Source organism: Mesocricetus auratus, unplaced genomic scaffold (assembly GCF_017639785.1).
Source record: "Mesocricetus auratus isolate SY011 unplaced genomic scaffold, BCM_Maur_2.0 Super-Scaffold_100027, whole genome shotgun sequence".
Classification (NCBI taxonomy): Eukaryota; Metazoa; Chordata; class Mammalia; order Rodentia; family Cricetidae; genus Mesocricetus; species Mesocricetus auratus.
In genome coordinates, this window is record NW_024429208.1 from 25,076,052 (window position 1) to 25,098,827 (window position 22,776).

At 42.0% G+C, this 22,776-nt stretch overlaps 1 protein-coding gene across 5 annotated transcripts in view; it reads left to right on the forward strand.

Annotated features, from left to right (window-relative positions):
- The window catches only part of Septin10 (septin 10), a 74,871-nt gene that overhangs the window by 49,438 nt on the left and 2,657 nt on the right, over positions 1–22,776 (forward strand). For 4 of the 5 annotated variants that reach the window (XM_040732012.1, XM_040732010.1, XM_021227646.2 and 1 more), the window contains one exon: positions 2,269–2,456. In XM_040732012.1, coding sequence (XP_040587946.1) covers positions 2,269–2,456 — 188 coding nt within the window. Of the gene's footprint in view, positions 1–2,268; positions 2,457–4,096; positions 4,970–22,776 lie in introns of those variants that run through there. The other variant, XM_040732013.1, reaches the window with a different exon arrangement.

Below are 22,776 nucleotides of genomic sequence, written 5' to 3' on the forward strand. Positions count from 1 at the left end.
GGAACAGAGCAGGGACAGTTGCGGCAGAACTGTACATATCCAGGAATCCTGATTGGGATTGGTAGAACTGTTTTTTTTTGTTTCTGGTATATTTTCTGTTGTGTGTTTTTGAATGGGTAGGTAGCAAAATTTAACCCTTTTTAGTGCTAAAGTCAATCAAGACTCTGGGGGTTTGCTCTTGGGAACTTAAGAGGAACCTCTTGGCTTTTGTAATGTTTCTTCTACCTGTAGAATGAACTCTCTGTCCATAAGAATGGGCCTGGGTCTTGCTAACCTTGTGGCTTCCCTTAGAGGGGAATGTCTCCTTCTCCAATGATTCTCTTTGAAGGATGGGGCTGGTTAGTTTTCAGTCTCTGGGTTCTTCCTGTTCTCTCTGATCAAGAAGACAGGGACTTACCAGAGTAGTAGGGTTCCTTTAGAGGGGTCCCTTTGCCTCCTAGGTTTTGCCTGACCCTAAGAGGGCAAGAGTCAAAATTTTGCCTGTATTTTTAGCCTTCTTATCCTTATTGGCTTAGGCCTCCAGGCTATGGTTTTTGAAAACCCAGAGGATGTTTCGTCCTTCTTACAGAGTGGATGATAGATTTGAGTTTTAACTTTTGTGTAACAAACAGAACTTAGACAAAACAGATTTTTAACAAACATAGGAGAGACTATAATTCTCTTGATTAAACATAACTTTTTCTTTGTCAGTTTTTATAAATGTTACCAAGAGCTGATCAGTATCTTAAGAGGACCCCTTTGATTAAAGTAGAGTTTTTATACCAATGTTGATTTTTGCCTCAAGAATTGTCATAACCTTTAATCATTATACATATTCCATCGTTAAATTTCATCTTTTACAAACTTTTCATGTAACATCCTTTCTAAAATGTTTTTTCTCTGTCTCTTGCTTATTAGTTCCCTTTTATGTCACTTAATGACATAAAGAAAGGAAAAAATGAAAATATTTACCAAATTACAATTATGGGATGATGTGATGTAAAGTTACCTGTCCATAAAAACTGTAGTTTTTGTCTGTTGTAAGATCCGGGAGACTCTGTTGCCACTGGATTCTTTTGAAGGCTCTTTCCCTCATTGTTCCCTTGGTTTCACATGAGTTGGAGAGTTTTGAAATGTTAACATTCAAACAAGAGCTGGCCAAGAAAGCATAGCTTCCAGTGGCCTTGAACCATGAACCATCCTGTATGAGCAGGAAAGAAAGTACACAGAGAGCAAGAAGTCTTTAATTGCAGTTTGAGATAAGTTTATTTCCTTCAAGAAGTAGTAAGAGGAGTAAGGAAAAAGGAAGGAGATTGGGCTAGACAGGACTCAGCATGGTTGTCTTCCTTATAACACATATAAACTTGAGCAGATGAGCCACCATTGTGTGCTGCATTGTGTCCTGGAGTGGGTATTGACAGGAGACAGAAACAGTTTTCTCTCCCTTTAGATCAGTTGTTCTTTTACCGAGAAATAAAAAGCTACCAGAAAGGAAATGCTTGTTTTGAGGAGTCACCCTCTGACATTTTCAAACTTAAAATTGTCTAATGGTTTCTATGTTATAATAGGGCCAGGTTGTACTTATATTTATTCTCTATGGAATTTTGAATTGATGTCAAGTATGTGTTAAAACAAGCTGTTCCCAGAAATGGGATCCAGTTTATAGGTTTTGTAGACGTTGAGGTTGTCCCTTGGGAGAAAAAAGCCTGGTCATAGGGATCTTCTCATTTACCTTTTCATCTGCAGAGTGGACCTAGCTGCAGTATGCTGTAGATGTTAAGATACTATTCAGAGGTCAGGTTTCCCTGTTCCCTAGCTTTTAAGTGTATCTTGGTCAAACTTACTCTAGTTTTTTTTTTAATGCATCCCATGGGTGTCTGATGAAGAGAAGGTAATACTGATTTTCATTTGTGAGGGGAGGGATAATGAATCAATGAGGTTCTTGACAATTTTCTTTTGTACCTTTGTGTCCCTTATTTTTATTGAGATGAGTTTGAGGATCTTTGTTAAATAGGTTTATGAATAAAAAGACAAGCATATAAAAATGTTAGCAAACAGTCAAAAGTTTTGTTCCCGAGGCAATGGCTTTTTATGTGTTTGGCTCAATCACATAAAGGAATTCTCTTAACATTAAAGTTCCCACGGCAGTTGAAGACTTACTGGACGCATGGATAGTAGTAGAGATGAGGAGGACGGGGCTGGGAGGGGACTGTGTTGCTAAGAAGAAATCACTCCTGTGTGTGTGCTTCCACACAGTGTCAATTATGGGAATTGTGCCTTGTTTCACAGCTTCAGGCCAAATTTGAGCACCTTAAAAGAATTCACCAGGAAGAGAGAATGAAGCTTGAAGAAAAGAGGAGGATGTTGGAGGAAGAGTCAATTGCCTTCTCTAAGAAGAAGGCTACCTGTGATCTGTTCCAGAGCCAGTCATTTATGGCGTCAGGTAGCAGCATTAAGAAGGACAAAGACCGAAAGAAGTAAGAGTCCTGCTAACCCGTCCCCGTGGCCCTCCTCTCCCCTTTGGCTAACTTCTTCCCCCTTTCCTTTCTCCTTGTCTGCCTCCTGCTGCCAGCACTAGAGCAGCTTGAGAACAGAGAGAGGCCTTGCCCTTGTCCTTATCTGCCCTCTGGCAGCTGGAATGGCAGCTGGCGTGTCCTAGGTCTTCAGTGGTTACCAGAGTTGAGGAATGAACAGAGTAAGACACTCACATATATGAAGGTCAAGGGGGCAACGTGGGTAGGTTGGTTTCTGTTATTTCACAGCCCTGCCACGTTCAAGTACACAGCTGATATCAGGAGTTATTTGGTATTTTATGTCTCCCTGGAAACTGCATTTTGATGGAGAATCACTGAATTAAATATCTTATTAATAAAACTTAATTCTTAGACTCATTTTAAAAGACTAATTCTGCTGATCATTGACTTTTGTGAGATTTTTAGTTTAATAAGGGAATCAGGTTATCAGCTGGAACTCCTGTGCTTTGAAGTCAGAGCTGTTGAAATCAGTGATGGGCATAAAGATTCAGAGGAAGGGAGAGAGGGCCACAGCTCAAGGGGGTGGCTTAATAGCGATTGGATGGTAATCTAAGCTTACAGGGTTAGGATATGTGTTACAGTTACCAGTTTTCATTCTGTACTCCTTGTTTTATTCCTCCTTCTTTATATATCCTTTGTCCACTGTTTTTACTGTCAAGAAACCTGCCATGCTTTGTTCTGTTGGGAATGTCCCAGTGTGGGTCTTTTGCTCTACTGGCCCCGTCATAGGAGGGCAATGTCTCCTGTGTTCCTCATAGAACAAGACTCCTGCTTCAGGGCCTACATTTTGCATAATTATTTGTTGAAAGAATGTATAAAAGATTTTTTGATTGCAGTATTGGATTAAGATAAAAATTATAAATACAAGTTATTACTGTTTTTACCATGCTTTGAATTAAAATGAGCTCTTTTTACTTGATTATTCCTTCATTGTAATCCAGTGTAACAAATAAGATCCCCCAGTTTCCCCATTTTTACCTCCCTGATGAAAGTTGCCATTCTCCTCTCCTTCAGAGTCATGCTATTGTTTACAAAGTCAGACAAACCCACAGATTGTTTTTCTTTCTTCCCTTGTATCCTAATACTTGGGATTTGAGCCTACAGCTTCCCTTACAGTAGGTGGGACTCTTACTGCTGAGTTATATTGCAAGCTTTTTTTTCTTTTTTGAGATGGGGAATCATATTCTAGGGTAGCTTCATACTCTTTGTGTAGCTGAGACTAAAGCTGAACTTGTAGTCATCCCTTTCCCTTTAAGACCTGGGATTACAGCGTGTGCCGCCACGTCTGGTTCTTGTTTATACAGTGCTGAAGGATCTAATCCAGAGCTTTGTGTACCCTTTACCAGATGAGCTATATCCCACCCTCAGCCCAGCCCAATCACAGATTGTAAGAGCTCAGGACTCAAGACAATGTGGCTTGCTAGTTTGTTTTCTTCTTTTTCAAAGTTCCATAACTACATATCCTATATGTGCTGACTATTTGCTCTTCCTATAAAAGCTTTGTGAAATTAATGCTTTTGGTAATTTTTGCTGGTTATGTTGTTTTTTTAATTGTTCCATTGAAAAGATTTTTTTCTTTTCAGCTTCAGTTTTATGTAATACAAGAGTTCCAGAGCACAGATGGTCATCACAATCAAAAGATATCTGTATGCTTTGAGTTTTTGCTCTTTTTGCCTTATTACTAACTCAGTTATCTAGCAAAGGACTAAAGTTATTCACATTTATAGAAGAATATTTTCACATATAAGGCTGACCTGCCAGCCAAAGTATTATTTCTTACACATTTAACTGTTAGGAATCTGTAAGTTGCTAGTTTGTTGTGGATCTCGGTCTGCTTTCCTGCTGCTGAATTGTCACTTTATTGCCTGATATTCTAAATAGAAAAGGGTTATTGCCATTAAAACTACAGAACTCCTTCATATTATGAATATTTGATTGTATTTTTATCCTATCATGAACTTATTTTTTTGTTGTATATGAAACAAAACACTGGAGGCATATACTTTGGAGTGTATTACAAAGTTAAAGCTACCTTCAATAGTAGAAAACTTTAAAATATTTAATACAGTGACTCAATTAGCAATATTCCGAGGTTTTATGTCAAATGGTATAACCTTTTGTGTGTCAATGTGCCTTGTTTATTGCTTGATAAAACAGAAAAATTTAAAAGTTAAAACATACATTTGAAGCTGGATTATCATTAGTTTCCTATATCATAAATATTTTTAAATATTTCAGGGACTAACAAAGTTGAAAGAAACATGGAAACTGTATCAGAGTATCTGAATCTTAAATATATTAAAAATTTGACACTTTGTGTTTCAGAAGATATTTGCATTCAGTGCCTTAGTAGTCCTAGAGCAATGTTTTATCTTTTCTAATGATTATACATATATATGTTTTCATTCTTTTGTACTTGAATATTCTGAATAAAGTTGATATTCTTGACAAATCTACATATTTCCTAAAATGTGTTTAAATTGCTTAAGTGTTTTCTTTTGTGGGGGTTGAGACAGGGTTTCTCTGTATTATTTTAGAGGCTGTCCTGGAACTTGCTCTGTAAACCAGGCTGGCCTCGAACTGACAGAGATCCACCTGCCTCTGCCTCCTGAGTGCTGGGATTAAAGGTGTGCACCACCAACTCCTGGCAAATTTTTTGATTGACACATAATTTATACTTTGATGCAGTAGAATGTGGTATTTCGTTACTTTCCTATAATATGTGATCAAATCAAGTTAATTGGCATACTCATCAACTAAATAGCCATTTTGTGTAGAGAACATTTAGAGACCTCTCTACTATATTAGAAAATCAATTCACCCTTGCACCTATTCTTTGTATCTCCACCTTCCCTATATCCTTCTCAGCTTCTACTAATTACTGCTCTTTTCTTACTCTTCTGAGACCACACATGTGAGAAAGAACGTGCTGTATTTGTCTTTCTGTGCTTGGCTTATCCTTGTTCCTCCTTGGTAATGCAGGTGATACGATTTCACTCTGATGACTGAGTAGCATTCCATTGTGTATACCTGTGCTGCGTTGTCCTTTCTATTCATTCATTGATAGGTTCCTGACTGATTCCATATCTAGGGTGTTGTGAATAATGCTGCATTAAACCTGGGACTACACATGTGTCTTTGGTGTACTCATGTCATTTCTACTGGCCATATTCCTAGTAGTGGAAGTATCGGATCATAATGTAGTTCTGTTTCTGTTATTTTTTAGGAAGTTGTTTTCATAATGCTTATACTCATATTTCAGCAATAGCGTATGAAAGTTACTCTTTCTCTATATCTTTGCCAACATTTATTTATAATCTATTTGATGATTATCACTGTAAACCACCTATATCATCACTAACATTCTTTTCGTGATGATCACCATTCTAACTGGGAGTGAGATCTCATTGTGGTTATGAGACAGTTTTTATATGCTGACTGGCCATTTCAATTGCTTTGGAGGTCTGTGTGTTCATTTTTGTTTGTCGGTTTTATAATCGGGTGCTTTTTTACTGTAGAGTGTTTTTGGTCTTTACAGTTTAGTCCATTTTTGAATGAGCACTTTAATAATTTCTCTTGTGCTATATAGTTCTCTTACATCTGTTTCATTTGCTCTGCCGAAGCTTTTTAGTTTGGCATACTCTTATTTGTTCATTTTTACTTTTGTTGCCTGTGATTTTGGTGTCTTACCCAAACAGTCTTTGCCCAGACTGATGCCTTGAATTGATTCCCATAAAATTTCTTCAAATGGTTTCATGTTTCAGGTTAAGTCTTTTTCCATTTTTGAGCTGATTTTTAGATTGTTACAGAAGGCAAACAGGCAGGAAGACAACCACTCACACTCAGAGTTGGAGAAGTCAGGTGTCATCCACTCCAAGTAGTTGGGCCCCAAGCCTCAGGTCTCTGTTTTTATAGGTTGAAAAACACTTTCATTCTTGTCCATTTGAATCTGCCTACGTGCCTGGGGCCAGTGAGAGTTCTCTGTAGCAGCGTTTTTTACAGAAGCATAACTGATAAAGTTGAAGCAGCTGTTTTGTAGGTGTCTGTGTTTTCAAGATAAGGAGAAGGGGGATTTAGCTGAGCAAGCAAGAGTAAAAGGCAGAGCTCACAAATAAAATTTAATCAATCCTAACCCCCTCATCAGTATGGGTAGCGGTAGGTGCCTGGGTTTGTTTTCCCCCCATGGGGACACACATACTATTAAAAAAACCCAAACTACTTATCTGTGTGAGGGGTGGTGGGCATGTGCTGCAGGGACTGCGTAGAGGTCAGAGGACAGCTTTTAGAAGTCGGTTCTCCCATTGTGTTGGTCCCAGGAATCTTACTCAGGTTGTGGGCTTTGTGACAAGCACCTTACACCCCCATGCCACCCAGCTGCTCCAGAACTATTTTTGAAGAGACAGTCTCTTCTCAAGTACCTATTCTTGCTGCCTTTGTTTAAAATAAAATAAAAAAATCAGTCATCTAGAATGACCTGAGTTACTTCTGGTTTCTTTATTCTGCTCCATTGGTCTACTTTTGTTAAGTTTTGGAGTCTAGTTTTTGTCACGAATCCAGCTTTGTTGCTTTTGCTCAAGATGGCTTTGACTATTTAGGGTCTTTTGTGGTTCAATTTAATTTTTTTAGGTTTTTCTTGTGCAAATACCAGGTATATGGAGAGATAGACATTGAATTGTAGATTGTAGTGAGAGATTTTTAGCATACCTCTTATATATGAGAGATCGAGAAGACCAGACTTTAGTAAGGTTGGGGGAGATTAGAATACCAAGCATTCATTTTGTGACTTTCCCTAGGGAGACATGAACACCTTTCCACACATAGAGGAGTGAGTGCCAGAAAGGCAGTCACTGAAAAACCCACCCCATTGTGGGTGAGGAAGTGGAAGCTGTGTTATATGCTTGTGTGCTTGGCTGTAAGGCAAGCCTCGGTCTCTTTACTGGAGTTAACTGACACAGATTGTGTTCTCTGGTCATAATTCCATAAGATGTCAATAAAAAGATAGCAGGGATTTCTGTATGTTTGAAAATTGAGAACACACTTCTAAATAATGCACAGATTGGAGAAGAAATGAGTATTAAGAATATTTTGAACTGAATGGTAATGTAAATCTGTAACTTAAGGGGAAGCCAAAACTATTTTTAGAGTGAAGTTTATAGTCTTGATGATATGCATTAAGGGAATGGCTGAAAAACCAATTCATTTCAAGAAGAAAAAAAACAAAACAAAGAAAACTAATAAAAGACCAGGAACTGAGATAGAAAAAGTAAAGTTTTTGTTTTAAAAGGTTTAGGAACCTGTGGAAGAATGAACAAGGAAGGGAAAAACCTGTTACTGTCAAACTAAAAGCACACAGGTAGGCTGAGATGTAGCTCAGGGGCAGAAGAGACGGGAAGTTTAGGGGCAGTTTGGCAATCCGGGACTCCAATGGCTTGTGCTCCACACACCTATGTCCTAACAGCACTTAGCAACCTGAGACTCCACCTTGTCTTTCCATTCTCCAGAGGTTCCTGCATTTCTTGACTGTTGTTTTCTCCCTACATCCTGCAAGCCAGCTAAGCAGGGTATATTATGGTACAAATTTAGCTTTTCTCTCTTCCTTTCCCTCTTAAAGACCCTTCTATTCTGTTGGGATGCCTGGTCAGTGTCCTTTATGAACCCCAATTCTCCTTGGCCTTGTAACTTCCATTCACGAGTTCTGGAGACTTGGAGTCTGTAGGGAGACTTTGTTCTATTTGTCCCCCAGTGATTCAAGTCCTAGAAATGTACTCAAGAGCTCAAAAGCGTATCTTCCTTTCAAGACCTGTTTAAATGTGTGTGTGTGTGTGTGTATATATATACTTTTTTAGTCTACCAAAAGTCAAAGCAACCACAATGACCATTAACTGATGGTGGTCTGAACAATCTGTGTGTGTTCACAAAATGAGCAATAACTAATACAAACAAAACCCTTAGCATTTTGGTAAGTCGAGCCAGACACAAGAGGTTGATGCTGGGTGAGTTCATTTGTGCCATTTTCTCAAATGAACTTAGTCTTTGGCAGTTTTATGCATGGATGTAATACTCTGGTTGTGCCCTTGTCCTTCCTACCTGAGTCCCCCTCCCCACCAAGTTTCCATCTTACTTTCCTGTTTTGTTTTTGGTTTTTGACACAATAGGTTTAATGGATATGTCCCTCAAAGGTAAAACCACCCCTGGTTGCTGGGTCTTCTGGGATGACTTCATGAAATGTGGGTAAATAGTGGGAATAATCTACCTCATTGCTATGAAAGTGGATACTTGGCTGTATAAAAGCATGCATAAAAACAAATAGAAATTCACACTTAAAGAATTGTTTATCATATAAAATTATGCTTCCATAAACCTGATTGTTTTTCTAGTTTCCCTTCTGCCTTTTTATTATATTGTGACACAGCTAGGGAGCCCTTGTGGTATGTGGACGTCATAGCCACCAGGATCGTCACCCAAATGAGAGGGAAAGAGGATATACAGGCATACATGTACATGTTTTTCACTTATGTATGGAGGCCAGAGGGCACGACACCTCTAAATGTTACTTCTGAGAAGTCTCTGTCTTATATGAACTATCTGTCCAATTTTGTTACATTATTTTATTAATTCCTTTAGGAATTTCATACACGCATACAATGTATTTTATCATAGCCACCCTAAGTCGTCCCCACAGATTGTAATTTGATGCTAATATACTAACTGGTGTGGGGCCATCCACTTGAGCATGGGCAGCCTACCAGAGCCACACCCTTAAAGAAAACTGACTCTCTTTCACTCAGGAGCCATCAACCATCAATTAGCTTCTCAGCAGGGGTAGTGGGTTCTTTTTGTTTTGTTTTTGAGATTAATATAATTACATTTCTCCCTTCCATTTTTTCCTCCCAAGACCTCCCTGTTACCCTCCCCTCCAAATTCATGGCTTTTCTTTTCACCAAGTGTTACTGCATGCACATATGTATACGTATATACATATATGTTCATAAATATAACATGCTAAGTCCACATAATGTTGCTTATATGTATGTTTTCAGAACTGTTTGGTGTTACACAACCAATTGATGTGTTCTTCCTGGCGAAGACCTCCCGCTGCCAGCTTTGCTCAGCTGCCTATAGTTAATTGTGTAAGGCCGAGACCTCCTGGGCTTTTCTCCATCCACCTTGGCATGTCCATTGGTGTCCTCCTTGTCCAGCTCATGTTTGGGCAGTCATGTTGATGAGACATTGTGGGTGTCGCTTCTGATATTACTAGGAGACAAGCTCATAGCTCCTGTTCCTCTGGCTGTTACAATCTTTCTGACCTCCTCTTCTACAGTATTCCCAGAGCTTTAGGTGCAAAAGTGTTTTGTAATTGTATCTGTTGGGCCTGGGGCTCCACAACTGTGCATTTTGATTGGTTGTTGTTTTCTGTAATGGTCTCTGTCTGTTCAAAGAGAAGTTTCCTTGAGGGGTGAAGACTATACTTACCTGCGTGTATAAGGACAAATATTTATACATTGTTGTTAAGGATTATGCGGGTTTAGTAAATTAAAGCTTGTAGATTCTTCTCCAATAACCATGACCTCACTAGCACTGAGTAGTTAGGTTTCCAGCACCCGGCAGGATTTCCATGCATGCCTGCTACCATGCTTGTCACCATGATGATAATGGATTAGGTCTCTGAACTGTAGGCAAGCCCCCAGTTAAATGCTTTTCTTTCTAAGAGTTGCTGTGGTCATGGTGTCTCTTCACAGGAACAGAACAGTGACTAAGACAATCTGCTAACATGCTAATGTAGACGGTGGAAGTTTGACAAGACTGTACCCCTGGGTGGAGAGTTTTAGGCACTCAGTACCACTGAGAGAGGAAGATTAAGTGTTCTCCAGGGACATACTTTCTCTAACAGGGTTATCCAATCATGAGTGGCAGCCTTAAACACATGCTTATCTAATAATTGTTAATGGTGTTGAAACCAGGAGCTAACACTGAGATGTTGCAAAGTAAAAATGTGATAATGGCTGGGCCATATTTTCAGTCTCCCGTAGTAGGAGAATAAAAATGGTCCAGGTTAAAGGCAGAGTGGCCTCTTTATACGAAGAAAGCAAGTGATTAAGAGAGGAATTTTGCAGTTATTTTTATGATTACAGGAAAGGTACTTGTTAAGGGTTTATGGTCAGACAGCATTCCGTGAAACATCTTATGGTCAGTCATTTCTCAGAACAATGGAAACAATTTACAACGTGTAATTCTCAAGATTATTGAGGAAGAACCAGTCAAAAAAAGTTGACCTCTAGCTAAGGACATGATTAAAGCCTAACACTGTTTAACTAAAAAGAAAATGGAGTCAGCTGTTCCTTAACAATAGTGATAGAGAATTCATGAGCTTGTGGGGTGGGCATGCACAGGAGGAGTTGTATACAGGGGGAAGGATGGGGGGGAGGAAATGATGTTAACACAGTACTCATGTATGGCTTTTTCAAAAACAAAACCTTTAAATATCAAAAAGCTCATCAATCAGGTAGGTTCCATTCCAGAGATGTGAGGACAGTTCAATGTATGTAAATCAATAAGTGTCATCACATAAATAAACTCAAAGAGATTCAGCGTGATCATACCATTCGGTGCAGAAAAGACCTGTGACATGCATTCATGATAAAAACCTTGGAGAATCTAGGATACAGGAGATATGTTGCTACATTGTAAAGATTATGTACAAAAATCCTACATGGTAAACAGAGAAGAACTTGAAACATTTGAATTAAAGGTTTAGAAGAAGACTAATGATTAGATATTGGTTAATTTAGTGGTTTACTTAAAGCCTTTTTACCAAGCATGACTTTACTTGCCACCTAGAACACAAGGAAGAGCTGAAACAATGGGTTATTGCCCTTAGCAAGCTTCTGACCGCCACATACACTTCTGTAAAATCTGCTTGCTTGCCCTTGTGGTTTTAGATTTTAAAATGAGAATACAAGTTAGACCTAGCATCAAGGCCTGCCAGGAGCATCCTGACTGTGGTCCACTAGTGACATCTTCTTTCATCGGTGTTGGAGAAGGAGAAAAGGGAATATAGGAAAGGAAAGAAATCAAAGTGTCATTATTTGCTCCTGATGTGATTCTAACCATAAAAGACCCTAAAAGTTACACCAGAAAACTAATACAGTTGACAAACATTTTCAGCAACATGACAGGATACAGAATTAACACACATGTCACAGGCTTTTTCTTTTAGGCCACCAACCCATATTATGACATGGAGACTTCTTATTAGTTAATGAATGGAATGTATGGCCTTATCTTATGCTCGTCCCACTAGCTCTTATAACTTAACCTGTTTTTCTTCATCTACGTTTTGCCTCAGGCTTTTTACCTTTCTTTCCTTCTGTACAACTTACGTTCACTTCTGGCCCCTGGCATGTCCCTCTTTCTCTCTTCTTTCTCTCCCTGAGCTTAGATTTCTCCTCCTACTTATTCTCTCTGCCTGCCAGCCCAGCCTATCCATCTCCTGCCTAGCTATTGGCCATTCAGCTTTTTATTAGAGCAATCCGGTACCTTAGGAGGCAAGGTGAAACAAACATAACACACCTTTACACAGTTAAAGTAATATTCCACAGCATAAACAAATGTGACACACCTTTACACAGTTAAAGTAATATTCCACAGCATAAACAAATGTAACACACCTTTACACAGTTAAAGTAATATTCCACAGCATAAACAAATGTAACACATCTTTACATAGTTAAATATCCCACAGCACACACAAAACTCTGTAGCCTTCCTATTTACATGACAGGTAAGCTACTGAGAAAGAAGCCAGGAAAATAATTCCATTCACAACAGCCTTGAAACATATATAATGCCCTAGAATAAACCTAACTAGGAAGTGAAATGCTTACACAGTGAAAGCCATTAGGACAACAAAGAGAGAGGAAACAGAGGATGCAAAGGCCTGGATCCATGGTTGGCCAAATTTAAGATTGCCAAAGTGGTCATGCTACCTAAAGTAACTTAAGGATTCATTGTAATCTTCATGAACATTGCAACTCCATTTTCACAGACAGAGAAAACAGCCAATATATTTATATGGACACAAGATCATAGCAAATGTAATCTTGAGCAATAAGAATAGTGCTAAAGGTATTACCACACTTGACTTTAAGTTTTACTACATAATCATAGTAATAAAACAGCATGGCACCTGCATAAAACAAACAGAGATCAATGGACTAGAATAAAGAACCCAGTTATAAACCATGTATTTACAGCTACCTGATTTTTGAAGGAAGCCAAAAGTGCACGCAGGCTCAGAAGCAGCCTGTTTAACAAATGGTAACACTGGAAAGCCACATGTGGAGAGAAGAATGAAATCAGATACTTCAACTGCACAAAGGTCAACTCCAAATTGATCAAGGACCACAACATAAACCCGAAACTCTGAAACTGCCAGGAGAAAAGGAGTTCCGTACAAGATGAAGACGTAGGTAAGATCTTTCTAAGGAGGGAATACAGCCAACAACTGACAAGTTGGACTTCATGAAGTTAGAAGGCTGCTGTGTACAATATAAACAAATTTTAAAAAGCTGCTGTGCAGCGAAGGAAACTGTCTTATCTGGTGAAAAGGCAACCTACAGAATGGGAGAAAATATTCCCCACCCATTCATCTGACAGAAGACTAATATCTAGAATATACAAAGAAACTAAAAACATTGGAACAGCCCAATCAGAAATGCGATCTGGACCTGAATAGAATGCCCAGAGAAATATTAATGTTAATAAACACTTTTAAAAGTGTTCAACATCCTTAGCCATTAGATAAATGCAACTTTAAATTATGCAATTTCATCTAATCCCATTTGGAATGGCTATTATAAAAAATATAAGTAAGCTGGGTGGTGGCGGCGGTACATGCCTTTAATTCCAGCACTCAAGAGGCAGAGGCAGAACCTCTGCATTTGAGGCTTGCCTGGTCTACATAGTGAGTTCCGGGAGAGTCAGGACTCCAAAGACCCGTTCTCACCCCCATCTTATCCCCCAAATTGTAATGATAACAGATCTGGCCATGTTATAGGTAAAGAGGGTCCTTTATGGAAGTCAGTGTGAAAGCTAGACATAGAAGTATCATATGCCCCAGGTATACCATTCCTTGGTGTATACCCAAAGGATTCTCTATCCTTCTAGTGAGATACTTGAACATCCATGTTCATTGCTGCTCTATTCACAATAGTTAACAAATAAACCCAGCCTAGATATCCATCAACAGATGAATATATAATGAAAATGTAGTACAGATATAATGGAATTTTATTCAATGTGAAGAAAGATGAAATTTGCAGGAGTCTTAGTCATCTTGACCAAAGCAACTCATAAACTAAAGCATTTAATTGGTGGCTTGTTCACGGTTTCAGAGGTTGAGACCATTATCATCAGGGTGTGAAGCATGCAGGCAGGTGCTGGGGCAGTAGCTGAGAGCCACATCATGACTAGCAGGCAGAGAGGGAGAGAGAGAGAGAGAGAGAGAGAGAGAGAGAGAGAGGAGGGAGGGAGGGAGGGAGGGAGGGAGGGAGAGAGGGAGGGAGGGAGAGAGGGAGGGAGGGAGGGGGAGAGAGAGAGGGAGGGAGAGAGAGAGAGAGGGAGGTAGAGAGGGAGGGAGAGAGAGAGGGAGGGAGGGGGAGAGAGAGGGAGGGAGAGGGAGGGAGGGGGAGAGAGAGAGAGAGAGAGAGGGAGAGAGAGAGGGAGGGAGAGAGGGGGAGGGAGGGGGGAGAGAGGGAGGGAGAGAGGGAGGGAGGGAGAGAGAGAGGGAGGGAGGGAGAGAGAGAGAGAGAGGCAGGGAGGGAGGGGGAAAGAGAGGATTGATTGATTGATTGATTGAAACCTCAAAGCCCACCTTAGTGACACACTTCCTCCCAAAAGGCCACACCTCCTAATTGTTCTAACCCTTTCAAACATTTCCACTCCCTGATGACCAAGCATTCAAATATAAGAGCCTATGGGGGCCATTCTCATTCTACCTACCACAACAAATACATTAATAAAACTGAAAAAACTCTACTAACTTTGGCCACCGAAACCCAGAGCGATAAATGCTTGTTTTTCTCATGTGCATGCTAGCTTTGATTCTTTAGTTGTACAGGAAGCTGGAAAGGGGCCATTGCGGAGGCTGTGTTGAGGGAAGGGAACTAGTAGTCCACCAGTGATTGAAAGTGCAGAAAGAGAACACTGTGGGTGGGAAGGTCCAAACAAGGGTAAGAGCAGGGGATAGGAGAGGTGACAGGGCAGCAGGGGAGGCTTAACCAAAGTGAAGGAGCTTTGAAAAAGAAAAGCACAGAGGAACCCACTACTTTTATAAACCAATTAAAAGTTATCAGCCTAAAGCATAGAAGGGTATTGTGAGAAATGATTTTTACTCTTTTGGCTTTTTTGGGAGATCTGCTACCCAGCTCCCAGATAAATCACACACGGAGGCTTGTTATTGTTTATGAATGCCTGGCCTCAGATTGGCTGTTTCTTGCCCACTTTTCTTATTTAAATTAAGCCCATTTATCTTTTGCCTCTGGGCTTTTCCTTTTCTATTCCTGTGTACCCACCTTTCCTGCCTACTCCATGCTTGGCTATGTAGCTAGATGGCTGGGTGACTGGCCCCTGACATCCTCATCTCCTTGTTCTCTTGTTCCTTCTCCTCTCCCCCAGGTCTCCTTCTATCTATACTCTCTGCCTGCCAGCCCGCTCCTGCCTCGATATTGGTCATTCAGCGCTTTATTTTAGACCATCAGGTATTTAGACAGGCAAAGAATCACAGCTTCATAGAGTTACACAGATGGAGCATAAACAAAAGTCACACACCTTAAAGTAATATTCCCCAACAGAAGACAGATAGCCTGTGTAGCTGAATAATGCTGCTTCCAGAAGCTACTGGTTAGCAAACAAAAATCTCAGTGCTCGGTATGGGGTGCCTCCTAACGAATAAGAACTCATAACAGGTCAGGGAGGCCCCGAAGGCCCCAGAATAACAGTCTATTGACATCTCTTGTGACTGCTCACTAGAATGAGGTGATAAAATCCTAAGTGGAGTCCACACACCTTGGTTACAAGATACAGAGAAAGCAAAAGGGAAAGCAAATGACTGCTTTCCTCTCTCGGCAGCTGGCAAACAACTTCTGGCATGTGCAGGATAGCCTCAGAGAGGAGGCTTTCAGTTCAGATCCAGCCCAAGTCCCCAAGAGTCCTGTGTCCGTGCTTGTGTCCAGCAACACGGAGCTACTTCAACCTCAGGGAAGTGACAATGGTCTTATTGCTTTAGGATTTTCTTGGACTCCCCCGAGCAAATCAAAAGGAGGTTCCTCATGCCTGCTACTGAGATTTTTGTTAGACAGTCTGATGCAAATGTCTCTTGTCATCTGGGGATGTGGCAGGCTTTTGGCACAGGGCTAGTTGACATTCGCGTACTCCAAATATCTTCCCAATAGCCTGTGTTTTGTAGTATGGTTTTCTGAGTCCAAAGCAGAAACGCCATACTTCACAGTTAAGAGGAATAAACATAATATCATAGGAACAACTACCCCAGCACTTAGGAATTCCTAAAGAGTCAATCAGGCTGGAGTTTAAGTTTTAGAAAAATCTCCTAACTATGAGAACACTGGAGGAGACAGAAGCTGGCCTTATTGCTAAGGGACTTGAGAACATGTTCAGCTTAAGGTTCTGTCTACCCCCACCTCCAGGTAAAGAGAGCTCTGATGCCAGGTTGAAGACTTGCTGAAGACAGGAAACCATAGACCTGCCAGGCTATCATTTCCTGATGGCCCTCTGGCTATTCCAGGTTTGCTTACATGCAAGCATAAGGCATTTTAGCTCTCCTCCCCCTTCCCCCCCACAAGGCTTCCATGCTGCTCTGGGGCAGGCTTCAGTTCACTGTGCTGGATACTGAGGTCAGTCACTAAGACAAGGGGGAGGGGACCCCAGGATGTGGCAGTGGTGGAGGGCCTGGACTAGTGACACCGATACTCCTGCAATTGGCCATGTTGTTTGTTGCCCCAGGCTCTCCCTGGGATAGAGACGGTACAGACCACAGCCTCCAGGAGACCTCCCTTTTTTCTCTCCCATGATGCCTTAAGTATGTAATCTCTGCTTTGGATTCAGAAAACCATGTTAACAAAACACAGACTGGAAAGGAATGTTGTGAGTATTTGGGTGCCAGGAGGGAGGAGGATATGTGTGTAAATGTGCATATGTACAAGCATATATGTGCTGTGTGCTACAGGTAGGATGCATGTCTGTGAGAGTGTGTACATGCATGTACCACAGGTAGGATGTGTATGTTTGCCATGGCCAGTGTGATGGGTCAGGAATAACTGTGGCCTGGATGCAGACGATTTTGTCTGCTATGCAGGGGCTTCTCTTTGGAATGCAACTCCAGGGACCCAGAGTAAACGGCCAGGAAGCAGTCTAAGGAAGGAAGACGGACAGTGCTGGAAGGATGCCCTAGAATTTCTAGGGAACAGTGATCCATGTGTCTACAGTACTGCACAGTGAAAGTGCCACATGGGCTTCTGCAGACTTGTCCCTGCACTGGCCAGGAGCCCCAGTGCATACATGTGCCACAGTGCCAGAGACCATTGGCAAACCCTTTATGTCAAGATAGACAGAAGGATGCAAGGTGTGGCAGCCGAAAGTAACCTTGATGAAGCCGTCATCATTGAAGGAGCGTGTGGGGGAAGCCACTGGATCTTGGGAGGTGGTGTGGGTGCCGCCAGAGTAGATGGACTAAGTTACGATGCTCCTGGTGCAAGAGGCTGCCTGCCAAGCCTCCCACTCCTTATAGCCCAACTTCTGGTGTAAGTCTGTTTTGTAGGGACCCCGAGTCAACGTCAGTCACAGTTCTCTGGAGTGTCTACTGTGGAGTCAGAGACAGGGAGATAGAGCCGGGAAGATAGAAACCCTGGAGAAGCGTGGGCACTTCTGGCTAGCCTCTGAAGAACAGGGTTAAGACTGGTAACTAAGGAGCCTGGGGACGACTTCTAGAAGCTACATTTTGGCTTTAGGGAGAGGATCATGGGAGGATTTCAAGCTAAGAACAGTTCAGATGCAAGAGTGCCAAAGCCATTCACAGCGGGGGGAGGGCATGAGTAGGGACCTCGTGGCTACCTCAGCTGGAGGAGGTAGGCGGTGGGTCACAGGCCAGGTTCAAGAAAAGAATTCTAAACCAACAGATGGTTGCCACTGCGGTGGAGCAGGTGAGGAAGGATAGGGACACCCCCTCCGCACCCAGGTGTGATGTCAGGTGGCTGTCCCATCGCTATCAAAAAATGATACTGGAAGTTTATCGCTGTGCTGGGTGTCACTCCTCTCTGTTCAGGACACCTGTTGGCACCAAGTTCAATTTCTGCCCTCAGAAGAGAGGCCATCCCCCCACCCCCAGGAGTGGAGCAGCAGGGGCAAGGTCAGACGTCAGTGGCCCCTGGAATCTTCATCTTTGTCAGGCCGACATGACAGTAATCTGGCTCCAGGACAGCCCCCACGCTGCCTGGAATAAGGCCTTGAGGACTCAGACCTTATCTGGTCGTTGCTATGAGGACTTTCCAGCCAGAAAAGCAGTTCTGAGACACCTGCCTTGAGTCTGGTGATGGTATACAAAGCACCTCTGCCTGGTGACAGCTCCAAGAATGGAAGGGCTGCCATCCAGGCCGTGCTCATCCTGCTGGTCAGAGGCTGGGAAAGCCTTAGTCTGCACAGGTTAACAGGCAGAGCAGAGCGTAGCAGGTAGAGCATCCCACAGCACTCCAGGCTCTTGTCTTTGGGGGATGGGCATTATATGAGCCCCCAAGAACCACAATCTTGCTTACTGTGAAGACTCTTAGAACTCTCAACTGCTCTCCATGTCCTCTCATCACTTTTAGCAAGGACACAGTTTTTGCCTTGCCCCAGGAATCTGCAGCACTTCCTTGTGGTTTCCCATTCATAATATTTATTCCCTATGCCACCATCAGAGGGAGCTCCAACACCCCAAGATGCTGAGAAACTCAGCCTTAGAACCTCTTATTTGTTTATTTTTTTTTAATTCCCAACTCCAACTTGTTCTATGCTCCCCACTCCTTCTAAAATCTATGGCGTCATACATTTGTAATTATTGTTGTCAGACACATACATGTATAAATGCAACCTACTGAGTTTATTTAGTGCTGCTTCCATGTGTTTAGGGATGACCTCTTGAGGTTGGATAACCTATTTGAGGTTAGTCCCTGGAGAAGACTGATGCCCCCTCAGCAATATTAATCATAATAGTTCTTCATCTAGAGCAGCGGTTCTCAACCTCTCTAATGCTGTGACCCTTTAATACAGTTCTTCATGTTGTGGTGACCCCAACCATAAAAGTACTTTGTTGCTACTTCATATGAATCATGATGCAAATCTCTGATATGCAGGATATCTGGTACGTGGTCCCTGGGTTTAGAACCGCTGCTCTGGGGTGATTGCTCTTGCTGTATTCCAGGAATTGTCTATATAACTCAGTTGCTGAGATTTCCTGGGCGCTGCTTCCCTGTCATATACAGAAGACATCTCTCAGCCGATGTCCCCGTGTCCCGGTCCTCTGGCTCTTGCGATCTTTCTGCTCTGTCTTCCTCAATACTCCCTGAGCCTTTAGGTGTAGTGGTTGTGCTGTAGATGTATCAACTGAGGCCGTCCACCCCACAGGGGGTTGTTTTCTGCACTTTGATCTGTTGCATCATGGTCTCCGTCTGCTACAAAGAGAAGTTGCTTCCATGAGGGGGGATTTGTAAGTATCAGGAACCATATTCAGATTGCAGGTAGACATTATAGTGGCTTAGGGAAATGGCATTAGTAGGTTTTTCCAGAAAGAATGTTCCTGTATAAGCAGGAAATTATAAGAAGGAAAAAGAATATGGATTGTCTCTTCTACGCTAGTCTCTGAACTGACAGGAAAATTAGGGGAAAGGAGTTTACAGTCTATTGTGTCTTTTCTCACAGCTGGAGGTAAGTCAGAACATGCAGTTAGATCTCCGCTAGGTAGCCCTTCCTGCGACCAGAAAACTCAGAACCTGTTCAAAGGAAAATGAGGAGAGAGAGGACAAGGTAGAGTGAGAATGAGAGATTTAATGTTGAGTATATCGGACTGGATAATACTGTGTTCGCCTGAGCATGAAGAAGGTTAATTCATCAGGGGTCCAGGACTGGTGATCAAAGGGATGAAGAAGTACAGTTGATCTCCATTGTGCCCTCAGCCCTGGAGGGGAGAGCTCTCATGGAATGAGAATTTCCTTAGCCATGAGTGTGTGCATGCGTGTGTGTGTGTGTGTGTGTGTGTGTGTGTGTGTGTGTGTGTATGTCATAGCCATGTGCCCTTTAAGGACAGAGGAGGGTGTGAGTTACTGACAGTGGTGACGCTGGCCCGACCCGGGTACAGACTGTTTCTACTGCTCAGAATTAGATGACGAGACCATGTTGCTAGAGACACTGCATTCCCTGATCGAGGGACAGTGACTGTGGAGCCATCACTTTGATGCTGTGCTGCACATGCCATCACTGCTGGTTAGCTGCTGTAGTGCTGAGAAGGTGCAGTGCAGGTCGCTGAGGGAGAATTGTTGCCAGTCTTCCTAGTAGGCTGTGGACATGCCATATTAATGCTACCAACATGAAAGGTACCCATTGATGTCATTGTAGCATAATTACTGTGAGCACAATCAGTCATTTTCCAATTGTACTTAAGACCCACTCCACAGGAAGGAACTATAGGCCAGTGTTTGAACAAACAGAATAAAAATATAACAAAACCCAAAACCACTTGTGATAAGGGAGATTAGTGTCTCTGGTAACTGTTGTTTGTCTAAATGCATATGATGTGCCCATTAAAAATGACTTCTAAACATTTATACGTACATTCATAAATTATTACTGCTGTCAGTCTCGATTAGGGGAGCTTCTTTCTACAGGGGGTGATAGTTTCTGTGGTGACACATAACTGGTCACAGTGCTAAAAAATAAGTGACTATTGCTGTGGAATGCCAGCCCAGAAACCATCCCTAAATGGAAGGAAATCATTGTGCCTCTACAATGCTCCATCTAAGGCTCAGAGAATGTTATCAAAAGGTAGAAGAAAGAACGTAAGAATTGGAGGGAAGGGAGGAATTCTGTCCCATGAACACGAAATGCCATTTCCAGCTTAAAAACAGAAGCAACAATTACTTGTATGCAATCTTCACATGTTTGGGATACCTAATATATCTGCATGGAATGGGAAAGGGAGAATTTTATGAGACACATAGGTGCTCAAGGTGTTGTGAAGCCTTTTCCACTCTGATAATATAAGTGGTCAACAGCTGCTTGGTGGGAGAGACTTCTTCATCGGTATAGCTGCATGTTAGTTACCTGTGCTAATGTAATTAATTTCTCCTACATGCACATTTAAGTAGCTCCAATTAAACTCAATGGTTTGCTAAGGTAGATATGGGCAGAATCATTTCTTTGCCCTGGCATTGCTCTTTGTCTGGGGTGAATAGAAATAGACTCCCCAGGAACAGTTGTGATCAGTGTGTCTGAATATCTCAGAATTCTTTCCTCTATAGTTTCCAGATTTTCACAATATAGGTTTCAAAGTATTTCTCTTAATGTCTCTCTGGATTTCACTGATATCTATTGTAATGTCTTCTTTAATTAACTCCAAGTTTATTAATTTAGGCCTTCTCTTTTTGTTGTTTGATAAATTTGGCTAGGTGGTGGTGCCAGCACATGCCTCTAGTACTCAGGGAGATAGAGGCAGGAGGATCTCAGTGAGTTCGAGGCCAGCCTGGTCCACAAAGCTAGTTCCAGGACAGCCAGAGCTACACAGAGAAGCCCTGTCTCAAACTGTGCCCCCCGACAAAGAAAAAAAAAGGCATTTCATTTTGAAAGAGCCAACTACTTGTTGCATTGATTATTGTGTTCTTTCAGTATTTATTTCACTAATATGTGATGCGATCTCTATTTTTGTCTAATGATTTTCATTTTAGCTCATTTACATCTTTCTAAGACTTTGAGATGCATCACTAAGTTATTCATTTAAAATCTCTGAGTTTTTAATGCTTATGGTTGTAACATTTTCTCTGAGAAATGTCTTTGCTGTATCCCAAAGCTTCTGTTGTGTGTACTGGCTGGTTTTGTGTGTCAACTTGACATAAGCTAGGGCCATCAGAAAGGAAGTCTCAGTTGAGGAAAAGCTTCCTTGAGATCCCGCTGAAAGGCAATTAGTGGTCAATGGGGGAGGGCCCAGCCCATGGTGGGTGGAGCCATCTCTGGGCTGGTGATCCTTGGTTCTGTAAGAAAGCTGGCTGAGCAAGCCAGGGTAAGCAAGCCTGTAAGCAGCTCTCCTCCATCTCTGATGATCTCTGCCTCAGCACCCGCTTTCAGGTCCCAGCCCTGCTAGAGTTCGTGTCCTGACTTCCTTCAATGATGGACTACGATCTTGAAGTGTAAGCAGAACAAACCCTTTCCTCCCAGCTTCCTTTTTGGTCATGGTTTTTCATCTCAGCAAAAGAAACTCTAAGACAGAAATTGGTATTAGCACAATGAGGTATTGCTGTGACAGACCTGACCATGGAGAGGACTGAGAAAGACTTTGGGACTTTGGGTTAGAAGAGTCATTGAGTATTAAGATGTTCTGTGGGAGCTTGGAAGATATGAAGGTTGAGAGCAGTATGGAAGATGGAGGCCTGGCTTGTGAAGTTTCTGAGGGAAGGTTAAAGACTCCATCGCGGCTGTTATTTTGATTTAAGATTCTGAGGTTCTGGTTAGCTTGGGCTGAAGAATCAGCTGTGATTAACAAGATACCAGAACTACCGAAGTGAAACCTTACGTTACTGGGGCAATTGATGCTGGTCAGCTGGAGCTAAGAAATTAGCGGTGATTAAGAAGAGACCATCACTGAGGTGAAACCTTCTGGGATGTGTTTTCTGAGAGCACAGAGAAGCTGTGTTCTAGTGGCCGCCATGATTGTACCTCGTGTTGGCAGCAGGCCTTGGTAATGTGTAAGCACCATCCAGGTGGCACTTGTTTTGAAAGCATGAAGGGGTCATGGAGAACAGCTGAGACTCTCCTGTGAGAGATCAGGCGAGGCCATCGGTGAAGGTGAAGCCTCAACAGCAGTTGAAGGCCCAGGACTGAAGCAGTCATGCAAAAAAAAAAAAGTTGGGGCTTGGAGCCATAAAGACAGCCTATGAGAGGCTGCCGGTGAAGGTGCAGCCCAGTTGCAGTGAGGGACCCCCAGCGTTTTGGAGATGCTAGTACCATG